Raw genomic sequence first — 26885 nt, 5'->3', positions numbered from 1 at the left:
GTTACTCATGGATATATCGACATATACTGTTCGATATTGACCGTTGTATGACCGTATTGTTAATACCGATACATATCTCAATACCATTATTTAAAACCATGGCTGCAACTAAAAGGGTTTTCTTAAGGGCTAGGTCGGCGAATTCCATTGGATCGGATTTCTTGCGAATCACCATTGCTCGAAGGGGAAGAATGGACGCGAAACTCTCCAGTGACCCCGTGCTCACTACTAGTAAATTCTTGGCTTGACAATGCATTCTTCTTAAATCTCTTCCCATCCAAATTGTATGAACTATCATACTCAGAACCGCTTGACCCAAAAACTGAACTGTGGCCGGGTTTTACCCCATCAGTAATCAAATCATCAAGAGAGGCATCACCTTCCAGTGCACGTACAATCTGTTTCACATTTAGTTTAGTAATTTAAATTCCTTTGAAAATATATGTTTAAATTTCATTGAACCAATCAATTAAACTAAATCAATATTATCCACTTATCGTTATATCTTCAAGCTCTAGTAATTTTTTATGCAAATTTAAATGATCTTCATTTCTTTTGGGGTAAATTACAAAACTGGTTTGATCTCTCTAATTTGAATGAAACTTTACTTCGGTTCTCGTAGTTTCAATTTGGATAATTTGGTCCTTACAATTTCAATTTTGTTACAATGTAGTCGATCTATCATGGGTTGTTAACATTTTGAACAGAAAAAAACAAGTGTAAAACTAGAAGGGTCAAATTGAAATTCAAAAAAAACTACAAAGACCATTAGTAGGATATATTTATCACACAAGTGCTCGTTGTAGTTTGTTTTGAATTTTACTTTAATCTCGCTAGACACATAGCCCTTTTTTTTGGTTCAAAATTCTTTGGTAAGTGACATAGGGATCATAGTATAACAAAACTGAAAGTGTAAGGACCAAATTGCTCAAATTGAAACTACGGGAACTAAAGTGACACTTTACTTAAACTACATGGACTAATTGTGTAATTTATCCTTTCTTTTTCTTTCTTTTTTTTCCTACTCACACAACAGCCATGTCAACCATAGTGTAAGTAGCCAAAATTGAGAAGGGTTTGAAAATTTTATTAAGAGTTTAAAATGAGGTTAAAATCAAAACTAATTTTGTTTAAAGCTACTTCATAATTATAAATACTAGAGGTTTCTATTTAATTTAGTTTTTAAAATTTGTTTTCTAAACAATTTCAAAAAAAAAAAAAACTTGTCATTTTCATATAGCTTTATCTTTTTGGAGATAGAATTATTTTTTTTGCAAATTCAAGATAATAATTTTAGTGTTTATTTTTGTTAAATTAATTTCTTTTGGAAAAATAAAAGACAAAATTTAAAAATGAAAGCAAATTGTTACCTGGCTCATCTTAGGGCGCCTCCTAGCAGAATGCCTAATACAAGCAGCAGCGCATGCTACCATGCGCAACATCTCCTGTGAATTGTAGCCATTCTCCAAGCTTGGATCTACCAACTCATCATAGCTTCCACCTTCTATTGCTTGGTTTAGAATAGGCCTAGCCTATTTATTCAATAATATCCCAAAACAATAAAACTATCAACAACAAATGAATGAGGATTTCTATATATATTACTGGAAAAAAGAAAATTTTCACCAAATAGGTTCATTAGGATAAATTACGCTTTTCATTGTCAATTTTTTTTAACCAAATCATTTTGACCTTTCATTATACTTGTAATAATTCAGTACTCAGATTTCAACTCTTGTTTTAACATGATTCTCCCATCACTTACTGTTAAAAAATTTAGACAAAATGTGTTAAGGTGAATACATTTTATGGGTGTTAATGTTGTGTCTAGTTGGGCGATTTGAAAATGGATTTGAAAAGCAAAAAGGAAACGATAGATAAAATGTGAATAAAATATATCTATATTTCACCTAGTTTCACATACATTTTCCCTTTTCTTTTCCAAATCCCTTAACCAAACACAACATATAAAGGAAATTTTCATGGTAATAATAAATTTTGCCCTCCAACTTTCACTTAAACTCTACGAGATGAAAAAGCACCTTGAACTTCATTAAATTGTGGAAAAATCCAACAAATCAAGCCGCTACTAATGACAAAAAATGTTCATACGAAAGATTTTTTATGAAAAATTATAATTTTCACTCAAATTTTATTTTGATTGTTCCCGTTTCAATTTCACTTAAATTGCAAATAATAATGTGATGAAAAGATGACATTGAAATATAAGTTGAAATATGAAAATTTAATTGTGACAATTAAAAAAGAAAGAAAGAAAAAAGAGGGATTGTATCCTTACCCAATCAACTAAGCTATCATCATCATTGCGGATATCAACAGGGCGTCGTCCAGTAATGAGTTCCAAGAGTACAACACCATATGAATATACATCTGATTTCTCAGTTAACTTCCCACTTGATGCGTACTCTGGTGCCAAATACCTACATTAATTTTACATGTTTATATCCAAATCCCAAGCCAAATTTATTTGCAATAAATTTTCATCTAATATATTGTGCATTTTATTTGTGTCGTTTGTTTTTGTTATATTGACTTTGCTTACTGCCATAGGCTTTGTTTGGTGTAATTCATAAAATTGTTTATAAAAAATTTTTAATGTATTTTTAGAGTTTGTGTGTGTTTGGTGTAATTTCTGTTTTTGATTTATAAGGAAAATATAATTTAAATAAAAATAAACTAATTATTGAGGAGTTGAGGAATAGATGCTTTTAAATTTTATTTTATTTTCTTATTATTAACTTTTAGTTTGTAAGAAGATATACCAAACAGGTTCATAGAAGTGCTTAAACCTTCTTCTTCTTCTTCTTCTTTTCCTTTTTTTTTTCTTTTTGTTGTTTAAATTTTAAATTTTGTTTGTTTGTGCCAAAGAATTTGGTATAATTCCCCTTACAAAAAAAAAATTACTTAAATAAATAGAAAATTGATGAAAAGTCCATTTCTATGGAGTTTATGACATTATGTTCAATGATTGATTTATTTTGTTAGTAAGGACATGATGAAAAAAAATGTTGAAAAGGACAAATTATTGTTTTAAATTTTTTTGTTCTATGTTCACCCTTGCATTGTTATATCCTTACACACCACTATTGTCGGACAATCATTGGTGGTGGTGGTGATGATAAGGACATATTGGCAAATTATGTAGACAAATAGGTAAATAGATGGATGACACGTGGACAAATAAGAGTAATATTTTCTTTCACATTATTTTTTTTTATCAATGAAAAGTCGTAACCTATTTTCATGAGTGACTCAGTAAATTACCTTGCCGACCCTTACATTAGGGACATAGTGAGGTTGCATGGGATCCCTATGACGATTGTTTCGGATAGAGATCCGTTTTTCACGGCTCGGTTATGGCAGAGCTTATAGAGTGCCTTGGGCATTAGATTGAATTTTAGCACCGCATATCATCCTCAGACTGATGGCAATCAGAGCGCACCATTCAGACCCTTGAGGATATGCTTCGAGATTGTGTTCTTGACTTTAAGGAGTCGTAGAAAAGGTACTTGCTCTTAGTGGAGTTTGCCTATAAAATAGCTTCCAATCAAGTATTGGCATGGCACCGTTTGAGGCCTTGTATGGTCAATCATGTAGATCCCCTGTGTATTGGGCTAAGGTGGGTGATGCACCTATGTTGGGTCCAGAGTTAGTCTGGGAAACGATGGAGAAAGTTGCACTTATCCGTAAGAGGTTGGTTACGGCTTAGAGTCGCCAGAAAAGTTATGCTGACCGTATAAGGAGACCTTTGTCTTTTGAGGTGAGAGAACATATATTCTTGAAGTTATCACTTAGGAGAGGTTTGATGAGGTTTGGAAAGAGTGAGAAGTTATCCCCTCGATTCATTGGGCCTTTTAAGATCCTTGAGCGAATTGGAGATGTAGATTATCGTTTGGCGTTGCCGCCACAGCTTTCCAGGATTCATGATGTGTTTCATATTAGCATGTTTCAGAAGTATCAGCCGGATCTATCATGTAGAGACCCTAATTTTTGTAATTACCATTAAATTCCTAACCTTGAGTTTATTTCAATAAAGCTCTTGAATTTTCACTTCATTGCGTTTTAAACCCTAGAATCGAGAAGCATCGCGAATTAATTCGAGTAAACTCTAATCGATCCCGTAGATTAATAATCATGTTTAAAACCCTATTATTAATTATTAGATCCGATAATTATAGATTAATCACTTTAAAAATCTTAACTCCCAGCAATGCCGTTTTCGCTTCGTTTCTCACCTTTGTTTTCCCTTTTAATTTAACGGGACCCAAATTTATTATTTTAACTATTTTCTAATGTTAGTATATTAATTATAAATATCAAGGTTTCATAAATTTAGACTTGGTCCCTATATACTTCTATTTTATTTCATTCCAACCCTTAATTGTAATATTTTATTAATTAATGTACTTGTGCCTATTATTTTATGTTTATAAATACAAATATCTCATATATATATATATATATATATATATTTCTTGGAGCCCAAGTAGCTAGTCATGTGAGGGCTGAAATGGCGTTGATGGCGTTGATGGACAACTTTGACAAATTACAGCTATGGAACTTGGCTCCTAAAAAACCTTTCAATCCTTCTCTATATATGCACACTTCTCCCCCTCATTTTACACATTTTCAGCCATATACTAGAGGAGTGACAGAGAGAGTGATCTTGGCAAAAAAAAAAAGAGAGAGGGAGAGAGAGAGAGAGAAAGAGAAGAATAAAAAGAAGAATTTTGTTGAGTCTTGTACAACAAAGGTAAACATACATCACCTCTTCTCTCAAGTTCTTTTACCACTTGATTTTCCCCTCCTAATACATGCTCTTTGTATATATATGTTGCAGTCTAGGCCTACACTCTTGTATAAATGTGTATTAATCAAGAAATAGTATGCTTCTCTTTCTTTCTTAAATTTTCAACAGCAAATCTTTTCCCTTTCTTGAATTTATTTTCCAATCAAAACTCCATAAACTCAAAATCCGTTTTTATGGTATAATATTTGGTATGTCTAGAGTATTTGATAATTTTGGTAGGACCTAAGAATGTATTTTTATAACGTAAACAATTTTTCTAAGATTGTTACTCACAGAACCAGAAAAACAGTCAACTTTCTCTATTTTTATAAAATTCCAGAAAAATAATCTTGAGTCCACTTTTATGTCAAAATCTTAATCTTGGTGTTATATTTTAACTAAAATTTGTTTGAACTCAAGAGAGTGAGGGGTTTGAGAGAAAAATCGATTGAGGTAATGGTCAACGAATCTGGACAAATCTTGGTAATTCTGAGTTATCTTAAAATCTAAAATACCTATCCTACTTTCGTGAATTGATTTTGAAACTAAACTTGTTTATCTACAATCTCACATGAGGCCAGGTACTTAGGGCCAATAAAAGTATTTTTTTCATAATTATTTTCAAACTGGTTCAAATCTGGGAATCTGGAAATTTGTGTTAATATGCTCTTATTTGGTTTGCAACTCTTATGTTCTATGTTTCTTGAATGTTTTAGTCTCGATATGTAATCTATGATAAAGAATAAATTACTTGTTGTTTAGTTTGGATTCGTAATTATACTGACTATGCTTTGCTATAACTAAAAACATAATGCACTTAATAAAGGAAAAATCAAATGGGATGGTAATGGGTTGCGATCATTGTAGTAAATTTTATGAGATAATGAACGATGGATTCAAAAGTATGATAGAGTGGAATGTATTCCATTTTTGTGAAGTCTTGCGCAAGTGTATTTTCGAGCCCTAACATGGCACGGGAGGTATTCTGGTTGCTTAACGAAAATAGGAGGCATAAGGGTGGCAGTGAGGGTCTCACACAGGGAGGGTATCACTAGAAGCCCATTCCCTTAGGGCAGACCATGATGTCACCACTCGGGTATGTAACCTAGGTGCGTGGGCATCATTGGTAATTATGCGGTAAGCGACGCATTGGTAATTATGCAATAAGCGATGCATTGGTATTGTATTAACCAAGGGGGAGTCAGAATTGCCCGTGGCCAGTGTTAGTGGTTGGGTAAAAATGGCATTCCGAGGGGAGTTGCCTGAAACTAACTAAAATTGACTATTATTCATGAGAACTGAAATTTAATTATAAGCTCTACTGAATTATTGCTTTTGTTGTATGTTATGATCGTGCCGTTATGTTACTTGTGTATTTGGAATGGGAAAAGGGTCGGAGTGTGTGTGTTTACTGGGCATTCCAAGCTTATGGCGTTTTATGCCAGGTGAAGGCGAGTTTTACACCGAGAATGAAATCCCTAAAAACTTTGAGGAACCATGGCTGCCATAGAGATTAGATTTTATATTTACTGTATTTTGGATAATCTTTTTGTATCAAGGAACTGATTTGAATTTAAAGACTTGCAGAATTTTATTTGTAACTATTACCAATAGTTCTTTTAGTGTAATTATTCGTATTTTGTGCTTGAAAATGATGTGTATCTGCTAGTTAAACCCCGGTGTATCATTGTATTATATTATCAAAATTTGGCGTGTCACATATCACACGTGTTGGATTGGATCGATTTAGAGGTAGATGATGATGCCTCATATGAGGAGAGACCGGTGAGAGTGTTGGATACTCGGGACCAAGTCTTGCAAGACAAGACAATTTCCTTGGTTAAAGTATTATGGAAACATCAAGAGGTTGAGGAAACAACTTGGGAACGTGACTTGGAAGTTCGTGAGAAGTATTTGAACTAATTTGTTGTATGTGGAAACATTGCATATGTTGTATGTGTTTTAGAAACACGAATTTAATGTAAACATTGCATATGTTTTGGAAAAATGTGAATTATGCTCTCAATGGTGGAACTTACGTATCGAGTTGATGAGAATGGGTAACCGGAGGATGGGTCATGGTGACGGAATTGATTAATTATTTTTATTGTGTTCAGTTTAAACATAGTTTTAAAACTTGATTTAAAATTTCGGGGATGAAATTCCTTAAGGGGGGAGATTATAGCGATTCCAATTTTAACCTGACCCTTTTGTATCTAAGATTTGGGTTTCGTGGTTTCGTAGTGTTGTTCATGTCTTTTTTCCTCAAAGTTCTTTGAGTTTGGCTATTGGATTGTAATGGTTGCGTTCAAAACAAGTTGGTTGATTGGTTTTTAAACTTTTGTTGCCCAGAATTTTACTTCTTCGCTGGAGCGGCACTTCTTGCCCTTGAGTGGGTTTTGTAAACTCTCAATACTTTTGCAGGTCTGCAAAATTGCTAGAAGACTGTATTCTACGCTCAAGTAGTGCTTTCTACGCTCGAGTGGTCTCAACTCGAGCGGCCTTTCTTACGCTCGAGCATTGGGTCTGTTGTCTGCAAAACTACTAGGAGTGTGCATTCTGCGTTCGAGCATCACTTCTTGTGCTCGAGCAAAATAACTTATTGTGTCTGATGCTCGAGCGTCAGTTCTTGTGCTCGAGCTGACTGTGCGTATATCAGTTCGTAGTAGCACCTTTCTACATCACTTTTTCATATCTTTTTCTTTCAAAACCCTAGATCTAGACTCTATATATATATATATATATATTTCACCTAGATCCGTTGGTTTCTCTACTCTAATGTCCTTAGGAAAGTGATAAAGCATCTCAAGAGCTTCACTTTGGTCCGAATAAAACTTGGTTTCGGTGTCTTTGAAGTTTCTCCCTTGCTTTGCTCGTCTTCTAAAATTGATGTAGGGACTTTCTACACTCTTCTATGAGTTTTAACTTAGTTATTTGTTGATGTGTAAAGAATATTAGAATTTAGGATGATTTTGAACAAAACTAGGGTTTTGGTTTAAAATCAAAAGAAGGGTTTTCAAATATATGTATTAAAAATGGTTATGGGAGTAGATGTGAGGTTGTGTTGTGATAAATTTGTTGATTTTGATACCCGGGATAGATTTTGGAAGAAAATAGAGTTTGCCTTATAATGTCTGAAATAGTTATTTTGTATAAATGTTGGTATTGAGAATATGAAATTGGATGGATATTTATGTAAATGGTGGAGTTGGATATGTAATACCTCTCACTTATGGAAATTTAGATAATTTATCTATTTTGGAGATTGTTTATCTGTTTAGAAATATCTGTTTTGGGCTATCGGTGGAAAATAGCTATGATTGCTGTAGAAATTGATTGAGGATTAAGTGAATTAAAACTAATCTCTTATTCGTTGTCATTAAATATGACTATGTCTTTAATACATTGTAAATGTATGCTGTTTGGGAGAAGAAATTGGATGAACTCTATGTTTGGAAGAAGAAATGGAATAGACTCCATTGAATTAAGTTGGCATGTCCGTCTAGGGTGAAAGTCCCAAAAATGGCGCATATACATGGGTACCAATTCTCGCAAACAAATTACTCGTAAAATGACAAAATGAAAGTATTTGTATAATGGTTGTGTTGGTTAGAGACCCACTGAGTTGTATCCTCAGTTTGGTTATCTAAATGAAATGGTGAATGGCTTATGAATTTAGATAAAATGAATTGAGATAAAAAGCTCGGCATGGCATGGTTTTGTGAAAAAGTTATAAATGATTTTATCGTGGGCATTAGATATGCATATCATACTTATATCTTTGTTAAGATTCATATATTGTGTTAGATTGTTTCTACTGGGCTTTGGCTCAACCTATTTGGGAAAAATCATTTTCAGGTGTAGGTAATATGCCTCCGCCAAGACAGTAGCTTGGAGAGATTTGGAGCAAGAGCTTCTCTTTTGTTGTATTTATTTTGTATAGCCAATGACTTTAATTGTATTGAGCTTCATTTTTTATGTATCCAAGCCTTGGCTTGGAAAGATATAAGCCCTTAGGACATGTGAACATTTGTTTAGCTTTCATTTCTTATCGCCACTAGTCATACATGCTGTAGATTTAGGATAAACTATTTATGAATACATATCGCATGTATCACTTTTTGTATATCAGTTCTGATTAATGAAAGCTTATCATTTCGATTATGTCATCTTGTATTGGTGGTTTAGAGTTGGATTATTGTAATTATTTCGGGGCATTACAGATTAGCACCTAAAAGAAGTTAAAATCACATATTCTCTTTGCAAGCACACATAATTCTTGCCTTACATTCCACTTCCAAGAGTGGAATCTAAGGCTTTCCCTTAGAAGAGACTTGATAGCCAAAAGGTTAGGCATACATGCTACAACTCCTTAGTTTGGTCTTTCACATTGTTGTTGTCCTTTTAACCCTAAAAGATTTAAACTTGAATTTAATGGTCCAAAAGATCTAAAACTAGACATTTGGGTTGAATTTCCTTAAATAAATTGAATATTTGGTAAGCTGATATAGCGATTCTAATTTAGACCCGACCCATTTGATGTTTTGGATCCAGGTTTTATTGTTTTATATGGTGGTTCATGTCCTATTTCATCTTGAGTTTGGTTATCATTGTGTTTTGTTTGTGTTTAGAATAGATCGAGAGTCAGTTTTCAAAATGGTTATTGCCCAGATTTTGGCTTCTTCGCTCGAGCGACACTTCTTACGCTCGAGCGGTGTTTGTGAACTTCCAGTACTTTTACAGGTCTGCAGAGATACTCGAAGTTGATATTCTTCGCTTGAGCGGTCCTTCTTGTGCTCGAGCGATGGTTGCTTAAGCGAAGATTCTTGTGCTCGAGCTTTGGTCTTTTGTCTGCAAAACTTCTGGGAGTTTGTAATCTTTGCGCAAGCAACAAACTTCTTTGCTCGAGCGGTCACATCTTTTGTGTCTGAATGCTTGAGTGACACATCGTGCACTCAAGCGACCTACGCGTATATCAGTTTGTAAAGTCATTTTTCTGAGTCATTTTTTCACGTCTCTCTCACTCGAAACATTTCAAAAACCTATCTTCTCTCACTCACTCTCTAAAACTCACTGATTTCACTCAGATATACCTAGATTTGTCGACCTTTTCACCCGTGTCCCTTTGTTAAAAAGGTAAAGCTCGACAAGGGCTTCGTTCTAATTGGAGCAAAATTGATTTTCGGCGTCTTTGAGTTTCCTTCACTCTTTCTCTCGTCTTCTAAGCTTGAGGTAAGGATTCTTCGCACTCTTTTATGATTTTTAATTTAGTTATTTGTTATTTCTTTAACGATATTGGGATTTGGGAATTTTTGGACCATCTAGGGTTTTGGATTAAAAATGAAAAGAGGGGTTTTCAAATGGATTCTTAAAAATGGTTGTGGGATTTGAAATGGGGTTGAGTTGTGATAGAATGATTTGTTTTGGAACTTGGATTTGGTTTTGGAGGAAACTGGGGTTTTCCTTAAATATATATAAAATGTTGATTTTGTATAAATAATGAAATTGATGTTGGAAACGTGAAATTTGATTGATATTGATAAGGATGGTGGAGTTGAATATATGTTATCACTCATATCTTGAGATTTGGAAAGTTTATCTTCATTGATAATTGTTTATCTGTTTAAAAATATTTATTTTGGGCAATCAGTAGAGGATAGCTATGATTGTTGTAAAAACTGCGTGAGAATTAGGGGAATTGAAACTATTTTTTCATTCATTTACATTGAGCATTATCTCACACTTATACATTGGAAATGTTTATCGTTTTGAGAAAATGGGTGAATCTGGGAAATATGTATTGTCTCGTTGAAATAAGTTGGCCTAAGTGTCTATGGTGAAAGTCCTAAAAACCACGCGTATACATGGGTGTCGATCCCATAGACGAAATTTTCGTGAAATGGCAATAGTAGCGCTTGTATAGCCTACGTTTACATGGGTGTTGGTTTATGGTTTCCCGTGAATGAAATTTTCGTGAAAGGTTTATATTGTTTTGAGATTCCCAAAGTGTGATTCACTGCTCTATTTTCTATTGTAATGGAAGTGATTTATGAATTTTGACATTAAGCTAGCATTACATGGTTTTGGGAAAAGAATATAAAATGTTTTGACACGAGTATTGCATATGCATTTTACCCTTATATCTTTGTTAAGATTCATATATTGTGTTAGATTATTTCTGTTGGGCTTTGGCCCTATGTGGAAAAAAATATTTTCAGGTGCTGATGATATGTCTCCGCTAAGGCAATAGCTTGGGGAGGACTTGGAGCAAGAGCTTCATTTTGTGTATTAGTTGTATTCAAGGGGTTTAACTATATTATGTTTTAAATCCATTTTGTTGTAACTAAGTGTTGACTTGAAAAGCTGTAAGCCGTTGGGGCATTTCTTATTTATTTAACTTTCATCGTATTTCTCTATTATGTAACATATGCTATAGATTCAGGGTTAGACTTGTAAGTGTATACCTGCATATGTCACTCTTTTGTAAAAGTAATTGAAACTAATGAAAGATAATTATCTTATCATGTGTTGTGATGTAATTAATATTGTGGATGGTTTATAGTATTTATTTCAGGGTGTTACAACTTAGTATCAGAGCGTACTAGATTTGGATACTTTGGATATATGGGAAGTGGTTCTTACCACAATGGGTTTATCTCGCTTGATAGAGATATTTGTATGTTTGGTATGCTATGTGATAACATGCTTATGAGATTATATGGATATGGGATTTAATTTTTAAGATATGGATTGGGTCTACAAGTTTTTGGAAGTCCTGTTAGAAGAACACTTAATCACTGCTATTTCTAATTGGAACTCTGGCAATGTTGCAAGGCGATCATTATCTAGGAAGCAAATTCGTATGTATGTTATGTGATTATGTGCTTATGTGGAGTGAATTAATGTTGTCCATCGCATTAGGACATGAGTGAGTTAGCTTCGACATATTTGTAAATGTACTAATCTCTTGTGTTACCTTCATTAGGATGTCAGGATATGGACGTGGTGGTGATAGGCATGGCAAGCCTAGATGGTAATGGATGCCATTACCGGATGAAATTTCGGCGTAGGAGGAAGGGGTTAGTCAGGCCAATATGGCCGAGCCAGTGGCTTAACAAGCCATGGCCGCTTTAGCCCTTGATATGGCCAGAGTTTTGTGGGAATCTATAGACATTCTTAGGGCTAAGAATCAAGTCCAAACCCAAGTTGCTGAAGCAGGGTCGTCTTTCTTGAAGAGAGAGTTCTTCCCGTCGAATCCAGATGAGTTTTTGGGTGATCCTAAGGAGCCACTGAAGGCGAATGAGTGGTTAGAGTAGATGGTGAAACGTTTGAGATGCATGGCATTGAAGATGATAGGCTGAGAGTGACCTTGGCATCCTTTTAGAAGTGTAATGAGTATTAACATCCGGGAATAGGAGATGTTGGATGTTATTGGTGAGTTCGACTTGCATCTTGGCGAGTCTGTTGATTCGGCTACTTTATTTACTGTAGTTGCACAACCTACACTTGTGAACCAGGTAATAGAAGCACAGAGGGGTAACCTTAAGGTAGAAACCCTCTGGGAGAAAATCTCTAGTAGAAAGGTAAAGAAGGGCTTGAACGTGTATTTTGACTAGAGCGTTAGATATCTTGACCGTTTTTTAGTACTGGAGTCTTGTCGAGAGGAGGTACTCCGAGAGTTTCACCATTCACGCCTTACGGTACATCCAGGAGGCATAAAGATGTATCACGATCTTAGTCGCCAGTTTTGGTAAAAGATGATGCAGAAGGATGTAGCCGTGTTTGTATCGAGATGCCTTACTTGTCAGTAAGTGAATGCCGACCATCAGAGGCAAACGGGTTTATTGGAACCCTTGCCTATAGCAGAGTGGAAGTGAGAGCACATCATGATGGACTTTGTTATAGGTCTTCCGAAGACTCAAAAGGGTAATGATGCCATATGGGTGGTAGTTGATCAGTTAACTAAGTCAACGCGCTTTGTACCCATGCGCATAAGTGACTCGGTAGATTAACTAGCCGATCTCTACATTAGGGACATTGTTCAATTGCATGGGGTCCCTGTGACAATTGTTAGGGATAAGGATTCGTGTTTTACGGCCTGATTATGACAGAGCTTGCAGAATGCCTTGGGCACTAGATTGACCTTTAGTATCATCCCGAGACTGACGGGCAGTCAGAGCATACAATTCAGATCCTAAAGGATATGCTTTGGGGTTGTGTTCTTGACTTTAAGGGATTATAGGAGAGACACTTGCCTTTAGTGGAGTTTTCTTATAACAATAGTTTCCAGTGGAGTATTGGTATGGCACCGTTTGACACCTTGTATGGCCGACCATATAGATCTCCCGTGTGTTGGGCCGGCTTGGGTGATGCAACTATGATTGCTCCAGAGCTAGTCTGGGAAACTATGGAGAAAGTTGCACTTATTCACAAGAGGTTGGTTACGGCTCAGAGTCATCAGAAGAGCTACGCCGACCGTAAGAGGAGACCATTATCCTTTGAGGTGGGAGATCACATCTTCTTGAAGATATCACCTAGATGGGGTTTGATGAGATTTGGAATGAGTGAGAAGTTGTCTTTTAGATTTATTGGGCCTTTTGAGATCCTAGAACGGATTGGGGAGTTAGTTTACTATTTGGCCTTGCCGCCACAACTTTTAAGGGTTCATAACGTGTTCCATATCTGTATACTTTGGAAGTATGAGCTGGATCCTTCACACGTGTTGGATTGGACTAAGTTAGAGGTTGACGAGGATGCCTCGTACGAAGAGAAACCGATTAGAGTTTTAGATACTTGAAACCAAGTCTTGTGAGACAAGACGATTCTTTTGATAAAAGTGTTGTGGCGATACCACAGGGTTGAGAAGGCCATTTAGGAGCGTGAGTTGGAAGTCCATGAAAGTATCCGGACCTATTTGTTGATGTTTGAACATGTATTGAAACCTTTGTTATGTTAATGTGATATAAACATCGTATATGTTTTGGAAATATGAATTGTATATTAAATATTGGAAGCTTGTTTCTCATTATGATGAGGATAAATGACCGATGGATGGGTCATGGTAGTGGGTTGACTTGTTATCATTGTAGTATTTAATTTAAACTTGATTTTGTTGTTGATCTAAAATTTCGGGGATGAAATTCCTTAAGGGGAGAGGTTATAGCGATGATGGTTTGGACCCGACCCATTTGATGTTTTGGATCCTGGTTTTATTGTTGTATATGGTGGTTCATGTCCTATTTCATCCTACACTTCATTGAGTTTGGTTATTGTTGTGTTTTGGTTGCGTTTGGAACAAGTCGGGTGTTAGTTTTCAAAATGGTTGTTGCCCAGATTTTGGTTTCTTCGCTTGACCGACACTTCATATGCTCGAGCAGTCTTTGTGAACTTCCAGTACTTTTGCAGGTCTGCAGAGATACTGGAAGTTGGTATTCTTCGCTTAAGCGGTCCTTTTTGCGCTCGAGCAATGGTCGTTTGAGCAATGTTTCTTGTGCTCGAGTGTGAGTCTTTTGTCTACAAAACTTCTGAGAGTTTGTAATCTTCGTTTGAGTGACAAACTTCTTCGCTCGAGCGATCACATCTTTTGTGTCTAGACGCTCGAGCGACACATCATGGGCTCGAGCGACCTGTGCGTATATCAGTTCGTAAGGTCAATTTTTCACCTCTCTCTCAAAACATTTCAAAACCCTATTTTCTCTCACTCTCTCTTTAAAAATCATTGATTTCACTCAAATACACTTAGATCCATCGACCTTTTCACTTGTGTCCCTTTGTTAAAAAGGTAGAGCTTGATGAGGGCTTCGTTTTAATTGAAGCAAAGTTGATTTTCAACGTCTTTGAGTTTCCTTCACTCTTTCTCTCATTTTTTAAGCTTGAGGTAGGGATTCTTCGCACTCTTTTTATGATTTTTAACATAGTTATTTATTATTTCTTTAACAATATTGGGATTTGGGAATTTTTGGATAAATCTAAAGTTTTGTGTTAAAAAATGAAAAGAGGGGTTTTCAAATGGATTCTTGAAAATGGTTGTGGGATTTGAAATGGGGTTGAGTTATGATAGAATGGTTGGTTTTGGAACTTGCATTCGGTTTTGAAGGAAACTGGGGTTTTGCCCTAAATATATAAAATGTTGATTTTGTATAAATAATGGAATTAATGTTGGAAATGTGAAATTGGATTGATATTGATAAGAATTGTGGAGTTGGATATGTATTATCACTCACATCTTGAGATTCTGAAAGTTTATCTTCATTAATAATTGTTTATGTATTTAGAAATATCTGCTTTGGGCTATCGGTGGAGGATAGCTATGATTGTTGTAGAAATTACATGAGTTTAGGGGAATTGAAATTATTTTCTCATTCATTACATTGAGCATTATTTCTAGGAAGTATGTATTATCTCGTTGAAATAAGTTGGCCTAAGTGTCCATGGTGAAAGTCTTAAAAACCGTGTGTATACATGGTGTCGATTCTACGGACAAAATTTCCATGAAATAGCAATAGTAGTGCTTGTGTAGCCTACATTTACATGGGTGCCGATTTACGGTTTCCCGCAGACGAAATTCTCATGAATGGTTGATATTGTTTTGAGATTCCTAAAGTGTGATTCATCGCCCTGTTTTCTATTGTGGAGGAAGTGAATTATGAATTTTGACATTAAGTTGGCATTACATGGTTTTAGGAAATGAATATAAAATGTTTTGACACAAGCATTGCATATGTATTTCACCCTTATATCTTTGTTAAGATTCATATATTATGTTGGATTATTTCTACTGAGCTTTAGCTTACCCTATGTGGAAAAAAACATTTTTAGGTGCAGATGATATGCCTCCACCAAGGTAATAGCATGGGGAGAACTTGGAGCAAGAGCTTCATTTTGTGTATTGGTTGTATTTATTTTTGAACAAGTGAAGGACTTTAACTATATTGGGTTTTAAATCCTTTTTGTTGTAACCAAGTGATTCAGGTTGAATTGTACAACACTGAGGCCGATAATTAAGATCTCTTAACTTCACTTGCCTGCCACTATTATATATTTTATGTAGGTTTAATGTCAATCAGGTTGGACACAATAGAGTATAAAATGAGCAAAAATATAGAAATTATAGAGAAAAATGCTTTACGCACGTGCAACCCATTTATCACAGCCAAACAGAGCCTGAAAAAATAGCACGTCCGAAGGCCCATTCTCGCACATGTGGAACCCTCTTCGCATGTGCGGCTGTACCTCGGGAAGCGTGCCTAATGTTTTGAACGTAAGGCAAATAGGAGAGGTATAAAAAGACAGAAGAAAGGTCGGATAGGGTTCAAAAGTATTTCAAAGAAAATGAGGGGCTAGGGTTTGGAAAGAGATTTCTCAAGCTTCAAGTGTAATTCTCATGGAGGGTTCTTCTTCTTATACTCCTTCCCATGCCTCCATGAGTGGCTAGGCTCCGTTTTCTAGGGTTTTGATGAAACCCTAGCCAAGTAAATAGGGTTTTCTTTTTGCTTTTCGATTATGTAAAGGTTTGAACAAATTGTATGGTGCTTAAAAAGTTTCAAATATATTCTTTAGTGTTCTCTTCAAGTATTTTTCTTTCTGTGGTTATTGAATGCTTTCCATATAATGATTTTCTGTGCTTTCATGTTCAAGGTATAAGGCGAGCCATACTACGAGGGACAAGTAATGTTGTTACCCTAGTTTCGAGCGAACGACTCGTACTACTTAAGATGGTTTGTGCTTATACATTGAACGTGTTAATTTTTTTAATAAATGCTTTGAGCTTGTAATTGCAAAGTATTATTTAGTTTGAACTATAACATAATTGAGTCTCAAATTAAAGCTTATTTACGTAACTAGTGGTGAATTCATTACCCTAGGTTTTTTTCAAAAATCAATAATTCCAATTTTACATATAATTGCTAGTTTAATCTATTAGTTTATTTTAGTTATTACTAGTTTATGAATCATTATCTTTTTAATCAAAATTGAATTAGGAATTTAACAATTAAATTAGTTTAATTTCTCGTTTGTCTCTATGGATTGATACCTGGACTTACGGTTATTCTAAGGAATTTGGTATAGTTTAGTGTTTATTTCTGGTGTTGTTACCCTAGTTTCGAGCGAACGACTCATACTACTTAAGATGGTTTGTGCTTATACATTGAACGTGTTAATTTTTTTAATAAATGCTTTGAGCTTGTAATTGCGAAGTATTATTTAGTTTGAACTATAACATAATTGAGTCTCAAATTAAAGCTTATTTACGTAACTAGTGGTGAATTCATTACCCTAGGTTTTTTTCAAAAATCAGTAATTCCAATTTTACATATAATTGCTAGTTTAATCTATTAGTTTATTTTAGTTATTACTAGTTTATGAATCATTATCTTTTTAATCAAAATTGAATTAGGAATTTAACAATTAAATTAGTTTAATTTCTCGTTTGTCTCTATGGATTGATACCTGGACTTACGGTTATTCTAAGGAATTTGGTATAGTTTAGTGTTTATTTCTGGTGTTGTTACCCTAGTTTCGAGCGAACGACTCGTACTACTTAAGATGGTTTGTGCTTATACATTGAACGTGTTAATTTTTTTAATAAATGCTTTGAGCTTGTAATTGCGAAGTATTATTTAGTTTGAACTATAACATAATTGAGTCTCAAATTAAAGCTTATTTACGTAACTAGTGGTGAATTCATTACCCTAGGTTTTTTTCAAAAATCAATAATTCCAATTTTACATATAATTGCTAGTTTAATCTATTAGTTTATTTTAGTTATTACTAGTTTATGAATCATTATCTTTTTAATCAAAATTGAATTAGGAATTTAACAATTAAATTAGTTTAATTTCTCGTTTGTCTCTATGGATTGATACCTGGACTTACGGTTATTCTAAGGAATTTGGTATAGTTTAGTGTTTATTTCTGGTGTGTAAAACGATCCATCACCAAGTGTGGACTTGGAAAATTGTAAACTCTTAGGGCATTTCTTGTTTGTTTGTCTTTTATCCTATTTCTCTATCATGTAACATATTCTATAGATTCAGGGTTAAACTTGTGAACGTATACCTGCATATATTACTCTTTTGTAAAAATAATTGGAACTAATGGAAGATAATTACCTCATCATATGTTGTGATATAATTAACATTGTGGATGGTTTATAGTATTTATTTCGGGGCGTTATAGCTAAGAAGGGAATGATTTTAGTTTCTACTTTGTAATTATCAATTTGTAAAATACTACATCAAAGGGACTTAAAAATTAAATTGGATACATAATTTACAGAATGAAAGGAAATATTACCCAAATGTTCCCATAATACGTGTGGATACATGGGTGTAGTTGTCACTGGAAAGTTTAGCCAATCCGAAATCTGCCACCTGAATATAAAAGGTACTTCATAATGAAAACACATTTTAAAATGAATAAATAATAAATGAACAATTATTTAATGGTATGAAATATAGAAAGTAATATTCTTTAATCAATAATGTAATAAAAAGTTTTACAGATAGAATAATATTGAAATGCCTATATTAGATAAGTGGGAGACGCAATACAATCTATTTTGTAATTTTTTATTTATTGGGAGCACCATGTAAGTAATGTCACGTCATACTTTAGATTATTTAATAATTTTGCATAATATACAAACATAAAAAGGCATATAAAATGATGTGGATACATTAAAAATTATTTTAAAACAAAATGCCTAATAAAATGATATTTAATTATTAAAAAAATACTATTCCAACATATTCTTAATGAAGGATTTAGTATTTTTAATAAAAGTATTTTATTTTTAAAATATAACAAATGTGATATATACCTTTCACTAAATGCAACAAAATATAGAACAATAATTTACTCCCACTCATTTTATGTGTGTTTCACAACATATTTATGTTGGGTAAAATGCAAAAGTAAATCTAAGTGTACAGAGAATTTTCACAGAATGACATACAGATGTGAGATATAGAGTGAATTTTACATTTGCATCCTCGTTTGTAAATTTTTTATGTGTTTATAGCATAACTGCAAATAAAAAGGTTGCAAATACCTTGGCATCAAAGTGCTCATCAATTAGAATATTAGCAGCTTTGATATCTCGGTGGATAATGCGAGGGTGACCTGTACAATCAAGACACATTACAATTATTTTACTTGTGCATAAATTAATTATAGAATAGGGTAAATTATATCAATAGTCTTTATATTTTGGTTCCTATAATTTTAGTTGGCTCAATTTTGACCATAAATTTATAATTTTGCTTCAATTTAGTTAATTTAATTATAATTTTTAGTATTTTTTTTTAATGAAAAATGTGTACATAAGTGTCATATGTCATGACTTTATAGGTAATATTGTAAACTTGTCCAACTTTGTAAGTTAACCTATAACAATTTGTTCTAGGAGACCGCTCGAGCGGTCTATCAGTCACTCGCTTGAGCAGAGATGCAGAGCTCTTAGTATCTTGCCTGTTTGCAGGTGAGACCGCTAAAGCGGTGTAATCGTCGCTCGAGTGTAGAAATAAGGTTCCCAATATTTTCACTATAGCTTTGCAAAACTTCTAGGACCATGCGTTTACCGCTTGAGTGATGATAAGTTCGCTTGAGTAGTCTAGTCGAGACAACAATGTTAAATTTCAATCCAAACACATCTTGGGCTCACTTTTTACATTCTTTCTCTCTTTAAAACCCCTCTTTCCAAAACCCTAGCCTGTCAACACTAGATTTCATCTATTGTTAGCTAAAATCCGTTCTTGCTCCTTCATCAAAGTTGTTCATCTCATCAAGGGCTACATTTTGAACCGATTGGATCTTACTTTGAGGAGGTTCATCCTTGGGTCTTTATCTCTCTCTCTCTCTCTCTCTCATAACTTTTGAGGTAGGAATATCTTTATTCTTGTATATCAATAATTTGGTTTAAGTGTGTGTAAATGTTATGGTATGGGTGGATGATTTGAAATGGATATATATATATATATATATACCTATAGGTATGTGTATACATATATGGATATTTATGATAATAGTGAGTTTTGGTCAAATTGGGTGAATGATTGAGTGTCTACGAATGTAAAATAGTGTAAAAAGGAATAAATTAAGGAAAATTAAGACATAAGGGGAAAAACCCTAAAGTTTATTGTGAAACTCTAAATCGTGTTCATAGACTATGGTTTAGAGAGGAAAGGAAATTGATGGGTAGAATTGAGGGGTGTTTAGCTTCCTTTGTTGGAATGTTATTTGTCATGCACTATGGCTTTACTAGCATGGGAATTTGAGGTGCCCACTTGCCCAATCGTGTGAGGATGGCAAATGTAGAAGCAATTGAGGTGCCCATTGGCTATCCGTGTGAGGACGAAAAAAATGTGGAATTGATTTATAGAATAGTGTGTTGTCTTCAAAGTTGGAAATATGTTATTCATGGGCATTTGGTAATGATCATGCATAATTTAAATCAAATATTTATATTCTTGGTTGAATAGATTTTCTACTGGACAATTGTTCATTCCTATCTAATAACATTTTAGGACTCGATGAACCAGAACCCCGCCAATGAAGAAGAGGACGACTATCCCTTTCAAACTTTACGGCTGTGTTTGGTTGCGTTCTCAAAATATATTTCCACTCTCCCATTTGCGCTTGACGTTTGGATATAGTTTTCTAAAATAAATTCCACCATACAGTTCAAAATGCATTTTCACATCCTGTTTGGCAGATTTTTCCGTTTGTTTCTCTACTGTGAAAAGCTTTCAAACGTACAATCATCTCTATCTTCTGTGACAAGCTTCCAAATGGTGTGTATAAGGTAAGCAACAGATAGTCGAAGCTCAGCCTAGATTTCAGTCTTCCTGGAAGCTGGGAATAGGCGTAGCTGGTTGACCGGCCAAATGACCCAACGGTTGACCTCTCAGTCCACCGAATAAGCGTACTTTTCGACTGCTCTAAAACCTAAAATTGTGAAGCTAGTGTTGTGAACCTCTGCTCTTTTTCTTCCTCTCTGCAACCTAAAATTATGAAGCTGGTGTAGTGAACCTTGGCTCAAAGTTGTTTCTCTCTTCTTTGACACGGGTATGGTTGCATGTTTCAAGAGGAGATGGTTGTATGTGCTCACGATGTAAAGCCTTAGGCAAATATATGATAAAAAAATTTGTAGGTGTGTTTTTTTTTTTTCTTTTATCAAAACAGACCAACTGATGTTTTGCAGGTGATGGCTCTGAAAAGTATGAGTGAAATTACGATGTTGCCCTTTTCAGTTTGCACTACCATACCACTTTCGCATTTCATAACACAGGGGTACCTTAGACATTTCATTGGCAAACACATCCATCAATCAACTTCAATTAATATGGATGGAGCACAATAATAAAGGTGAGTGGTACGGGTTGTTTGGTTAGGAATGTTGATAAAAAATTTCAATTGAGTTTTGAGTTGTGTATTTGATTATAATTTATAACTTTTTGAATTAAGTTTTAAAATCTAATAAAAAAAACTCATAACTAAATAAATTTTCTTACTTCACATGTCACATCAAATTTTCAAAACTCAATTTCACACTTAATTCAACACTCTATTCAAAAATCATAACCAAACAAATTTTCTACACTCAAATCATAATTTCAAAACTCACAAACTCAAAATACAACTCTTAATCTCAAATCATATGTAGAAAACTCTACTAAACGTTACCTAAATTTTTGTGAACTTTTGCCGCTGTAATTTAACTGCTGAACTTTTTATTATCCTCTTTTGATATCTATGCCCTCTTTGTTGTAAAAGACCACATTCTAATGAGTAAATCTAAGGGACAATGGTTTTGTTTCTCTAACTGTGAACTGTTCATGTGTAATTTTGTAAGTTGAAATCCATAGTTCAACGAGAAAGATAATTATTGGGATTAATTTTGTGTTGTTTGGAAATATGGAACTTGTTCTTCATTGATGTTTAATTGGAATTATTTGGGGGGCAGGACATAACCCAGCCAACTTAGTTACCATTTCTTTCAAAAACCCTAATCGATGTTATCAACTAGACCAAATTGATACAAAATTTAAAATTAAAAATCAAAATTGAGTTAACTGAAATGACAAAAAGCAAAGTAATACGAAAGGCAAAATGCAGTAACTACCGGTGTAATTTTCCCTATAGAATAAGATACAATCTTCTTATATGAGTGTGGGCTTCACAAAAATATGAAATCTATGTCATATGAGATGTTTCCAATTTCGTGACATGTTTATGTATTCCTAAGCCTTTTTTTTTTTACACAATACACAGAGAGAGAGAGAGAGAGAGAGAGAGAGAGAGAGAGAGAGAGAGAGAGAGAGAGAGAGAGAGAGAGAGAGAGAGAGAGAGAGAGAGAGAGAGAGAGAGAGAGAGAGAGTATGAATCACTTACAATCTTCATGAAGGTAAGCAAACCCTTTGGCCGATCCCAATGCAATTTTGAGCCTAGTTGGGAAGTCCATTGGTGTGCAACCCTTTCCTGTAAATTTGCAATGACAACTTAAAATGCCTGCAATGCAATTGCATATTTGTCTTGAAATGAAGCTAAAGTTTCTTTATTCTTAAAATTTTCTGTTTTTCTAGTTTAATGCAATCTAACTATTGAATTTTTATTCACCCAAAAAAAAACTATTGAATTTTATCTTGAAATTTACTTATTTTGAGAATTCTACATAATTTATTGGTAAGAATGTATTGATATAGAAGAATAAAAATAATTAGAAATAAGAAGAATTCGAGACTAGGAATATGCATATTTACATGACCAAAACTTTCAAAAGGTCCCATTAGCCTTCTACTCCTTATAATGACACATAAATGAATTATTCAAAAGATTTTCATATTATTAGACACAAAGAAAACGAGCCCAACATTAATAAATATGTATATGACATTTTTCCATCCAGAATGAATTGCTTATTTTTTTTTCATTTATTGGAACTCAAAAAACCCTATTTGGTTATAATTATAAAATATCTTTGGCACATCATCATGTAAGTGTTTTCTCTATAAATATTCTATGTGTTTAACATTTTAGTAAGGTCAATGAAATTAGTACTTTTTAGTCAGCAAAAAAAAAAAAAAAAAATTGGTGTAGTTCGACTCTTGGCACAACTTATGTTTTGAATGAATTTAAGCCATACATTAGATAAAATTATAGGTATTTGTTTGAGAAAATTAATAGAAATTCTTCAAGTATCAAGTAATAACGGTCTACATGATACTTTTAATCAATGAAAAACAGCAACACACATTAAATGTGGCATCTCTTGCCTCCTAACTACCGACCAAAAAGGTGAGTCAAGTCGTAACTATAAAATTTATCTCTATGTAATTGGTTCCGAACACTATATAGACAATCATATAGGTTCCAAGTTTGTAATTAAATTTAGTAGAGGAGTATGAAACATACCATAGAGGTGGAATTCAAGTGAGTCATTGGGAACAAATTCATAAACCAACATCCTCTGAGCATCAGCAATACAATAGCCCACAAGCGATACAAGGTGGCGGTGATGAACTCGGCTAATAATGTCAACCTCGGCTTGAAACTCTCTCTCTCCTTGCCCACTACCCGCTTTGAGGCTCTTTACTGCTATCTGTATCCCATTTGGTAACACCCCTTTGTGAACATACCCAAATCCTCCTTGTCCCAACAAGTTCTCCTTCGCAAACCCTCCGGTGGCCGTCGCTAGCTCCTCGTAGGTGAAGGTGCTCTTGTTAAAGCCAAGGGCAAGTGATGGATGAGGCGGAGGCAGTGAGGCTTGGTGCGGACCGGAGGAGAAACCCATGGTGCTCATCATCTCATTGTTGTGCATTTGAGGTGGTGGCAAAGGAGGCACCGCCGACCATTGTTGTGAGGTGGCTGAACTGGGTGGCAGAGGCATTTGTATAGAGGGGTCTACATTTCCTGTGTTGTTCCAATTTGTGTGGTTTTTTCCGCCGTTGTAGTAATCTCCATCTGCATGCATAAAATCCTTGATTATTAGTTATGCTGTGTTTGGTTGGGGGATTTGGGGAGGAATTTGGAAGGTAAAAAGGAGAGGAAAAAGGTATGTGAAACTATGTAAAATGTAGATATATTTTATTCATATTTCACCTAACTTTTTCCTTTTCTCTTTCCCCTTTCAAATCTGTTTTCAAATTTCCCAACTAAACACAATGTTAGTGTTATTGGTAATACTAACATGGCAATATCATAAATACATTCTAACTCTTAATTTTTGTGAATTCTATAGAAATTAAGGACAAAAAAATGTATTTGTGGCATTTTATCAACCCTAATGACTTGTATCAATATCGATCCTACACGATTGTATTATTAAAATATCAATCCTACGCGATTTTAATATTAAAAAATGGGTTCGATTAATGACCTTTCAATCGGCATTCTATAAGAATCAAATAATTAATATCAAAAAATTTAAATTTTAACACACATTTTACATATGTTTATAACTTTTATGTATATATATATACATATATTTACATATTTCAATATGCTATATATATTTCAATATTACCCATATTGGGCAATCGTTAGCATTTCTTTTATAAGATTAGGAATCAAATTGATAAAAATTAAAAATTAGAGACTATATACTATATACTATGCAAAACTTATATCTTGGATTTTTTTTCCTCTTTTTTGGATACTATTTGTGTGATTAATCCTTTTTCAATTTTAATATTTTGTTTAGGTCTTTTAACTAAGATGTCATCAAAATGGTTATTTATCACCTAAATATTTTACTAAAACCTTTTACTTCTTATGTGACTTTAAATACAATATGATTTTCCATCATCTTTTAAATATAATGAGCCCAATATATATACAAATGTGGTGATAAATGGCATTTGTTTATAGAATGGACAATAGACCTAATATTCATACCATATTGCCTATTTAATAATTACAATATTTTGTAAATGTTTAAACTGTTTGTAGAGAATAATTTGGTCACATGTGAGAGGTGTTTTGAGAGAACAAATATTGAGTGTAACAGTAACATTAATTTATATGGTGTAAAAATCATCAATGAGATTAGATAGGCAACTCTTATTTCCCACTAATCAAGCTATGTCATCTCATTACAACAATATGAAAACTCTCATCGATTAGTGATATTGTAATGTGTTATCACTGTTATATTTAATATTTACTTCCATAAAAAATATAAATAACAAAATTACTCATGTTTCTAACAACTTAAATTTTGTACTAGATGATCATTAACAATTTAGCGTATAAGTTTAGGTTGGATATTACATACTTCTATTTCCAAGAGAATTGTGATTGTAGTATGGCATTTGATCATGGGGCTTTCTTTTCTTCTTTTTACAGCAACGACACAGCAAGACTATCATGATAATGACCAGTAACCCTACACCTGCAGCAACTCCAGCTATGAGGGCTTCTTGGTCACTACTTGATGAAGATGAACCAGATTTACTCGATGGTGATGATCGATGCGAGAGAGGCGGTGGAGGCGAGGAATTTCTTGATGAATCGAGTGGTGGTGGAGGCGGCGGCGGCGGAGAGGATTTAGAGTTGCTAGAAGATGGAGGAGGAGGTGATTTTTTGGAGGAAGGGGGTGGTGGTGATTGTGATTGTGAGTCATCCTTTGACGGAGGTGGCGGAGATGACGACGATGATGGTGGTGGTGGTGATTTTGATGAGGATGGTGGTGGCGACGATGATGATGATGGTGGTGGTGGTGATTCTGAAGAGGATGGCGGTGGCGACGATGAATTAGGTGGTGATGGAGATGGAGACCCTGAGTTTTGATCCTCATTTGAGGAAGACATTTTAACGGAGTTTTTTGCAATGATCTACCACAAAGCACTCTGACAAACCCCACCGCTTCTCCAATAATTGACCCTAATCAAGATTCAAGAAAGAAAATGAAATATAGAAACAATCTAGGTTAAAATTAAGCAAATGCAAAAATCTGAAAGAAAAAAAAAAAAAAAAAAAGAAAAAAACTATGCCAATGAGATAGGTATATAGTCTTCTTTCATCATTTACTTGTATTCAACAATATATAATGCTATAAATGCATTCAACAATATGTTATTGTTGTATTGCACAGAGAGAGAGAGAGAGAGATACCTTTGGGAGAAGGGCAGGGTAGATTGTGAAAGAAAGGAGAGAAAAAAAGAGATTGCATGGTAATAGTTTCAACAAAGAAGCTCTGCACACCCATTCATCTCCTACAAACAAGGAATTTAACTCTCCAACATTTTTGAGTTGTCTTTCTCACTTATTTCTTTTTTTTTTTCTTTTTTTTTTCTTTTTTTTTTTTGTGTGGAGAAATTATCTAGTAAGTGTGATGTATCACGTAATCATGCGCTCATTCAATAGTATGGGATATATGATTATCTTATCTAAAACATAAGAATCAAAATGATTATGTATTCTCTTACTATTGTAAAGACACACCGCATTTGTTGTACACCAAATTTATTAAATAATTTCTTTCATTTGTTAGTTGTTTTAACAATACACCTTTCACGCATTAATAGTGTTTCATACAAAAATAAGGGTATACTAGGAAAATAAATAACTAGGGAAAATTAATGCTAGTTTTATTATTATGTTTTTAGAGTAATTACTATGTTGTTTTAGAGTACTACAATGTGGCATTGTTTATATGGTGTTTCAAATCAACCAGGCTGTGAAATTTTTTACGAATGGAATATGCTGATTCATCTGAACTATGTAGTTAAGAAATAAATATTAGCATACTTAATGTGTGTTGCGATTTTTCATTAGCCGCAAATACTTCATAGACAATGTGCCACCTTTTCAAAGATTATTTAATAAATTTTTATATTTATGGCAGACACTGATTGGTTGGCTAAGGAATTTTAAATGGATTATAGGAGGTGATTTTAATACTTCATCAATAAAACTTCTTTTTTTGGGGGGGTGTGTGTGTGTTTTGCTTGCCAGTTTTAGTGTTTGGGGTGGATAGGAGTTGACTTCATATGGACAACTCATTAATGACCGAACAATTGTCATTGCTCTCCAGCTTTGATGTTCATAGGCGTAACTGTAACAAATACAAACC

At 34.1% G+C, this 26885-nt stretch overlaps 1 protein-coding gene across 1 annotated transcript; it reads right to left on the bottom strand.

Annotated features, from left to right (window-relative positions):
• LOC114316934 (proline-rich receptor-like protein kinase PERK15) lies at nt 1-25692 on the bottom strand. The gene is made up of 8 exons (XM_028263636.2): nt 25086-25692; nt 23225-23773; nt 22205-22291; nt 18864-18934; nt 18107-18183; nt 2300-2441; nt 1371-1532; nt 1-398 (listed from the first exon to the last, which is right to left on the bottom strand). Exons 1-8 carry the CDS (start codon nt 25618-25620, stop codon nt 123-125), a joined length of 1899 nt encoding a protein of 632 aa, XP_028119437.2. The 5' UTR covers nt 25621-25692; the 3' UTR covers nt 1-122.
• Between the last annotated feature and the right edge of the window lie 1193 nt (nt 25693-26885).

Source organism: Camellia sinensis, chromosome 3, assembly GCF_055761805.1.
Source record: "Camellia sinensis isolate YWXY chromosome 3, ASM5576180v1, whole genome shotgun sequence".
Lineage (NCBI taxonomy): Eukaryota > Viridiplantae > Streptophyta > Magnoliopsida > Ericales > Theaceae > Camellia > Camellia sinensis.
The sequence above is the reverse complement of the archived record's forward strand: the minus strand, read 5'-3'. Positions and strand labels throughout refer to the sequence as shown.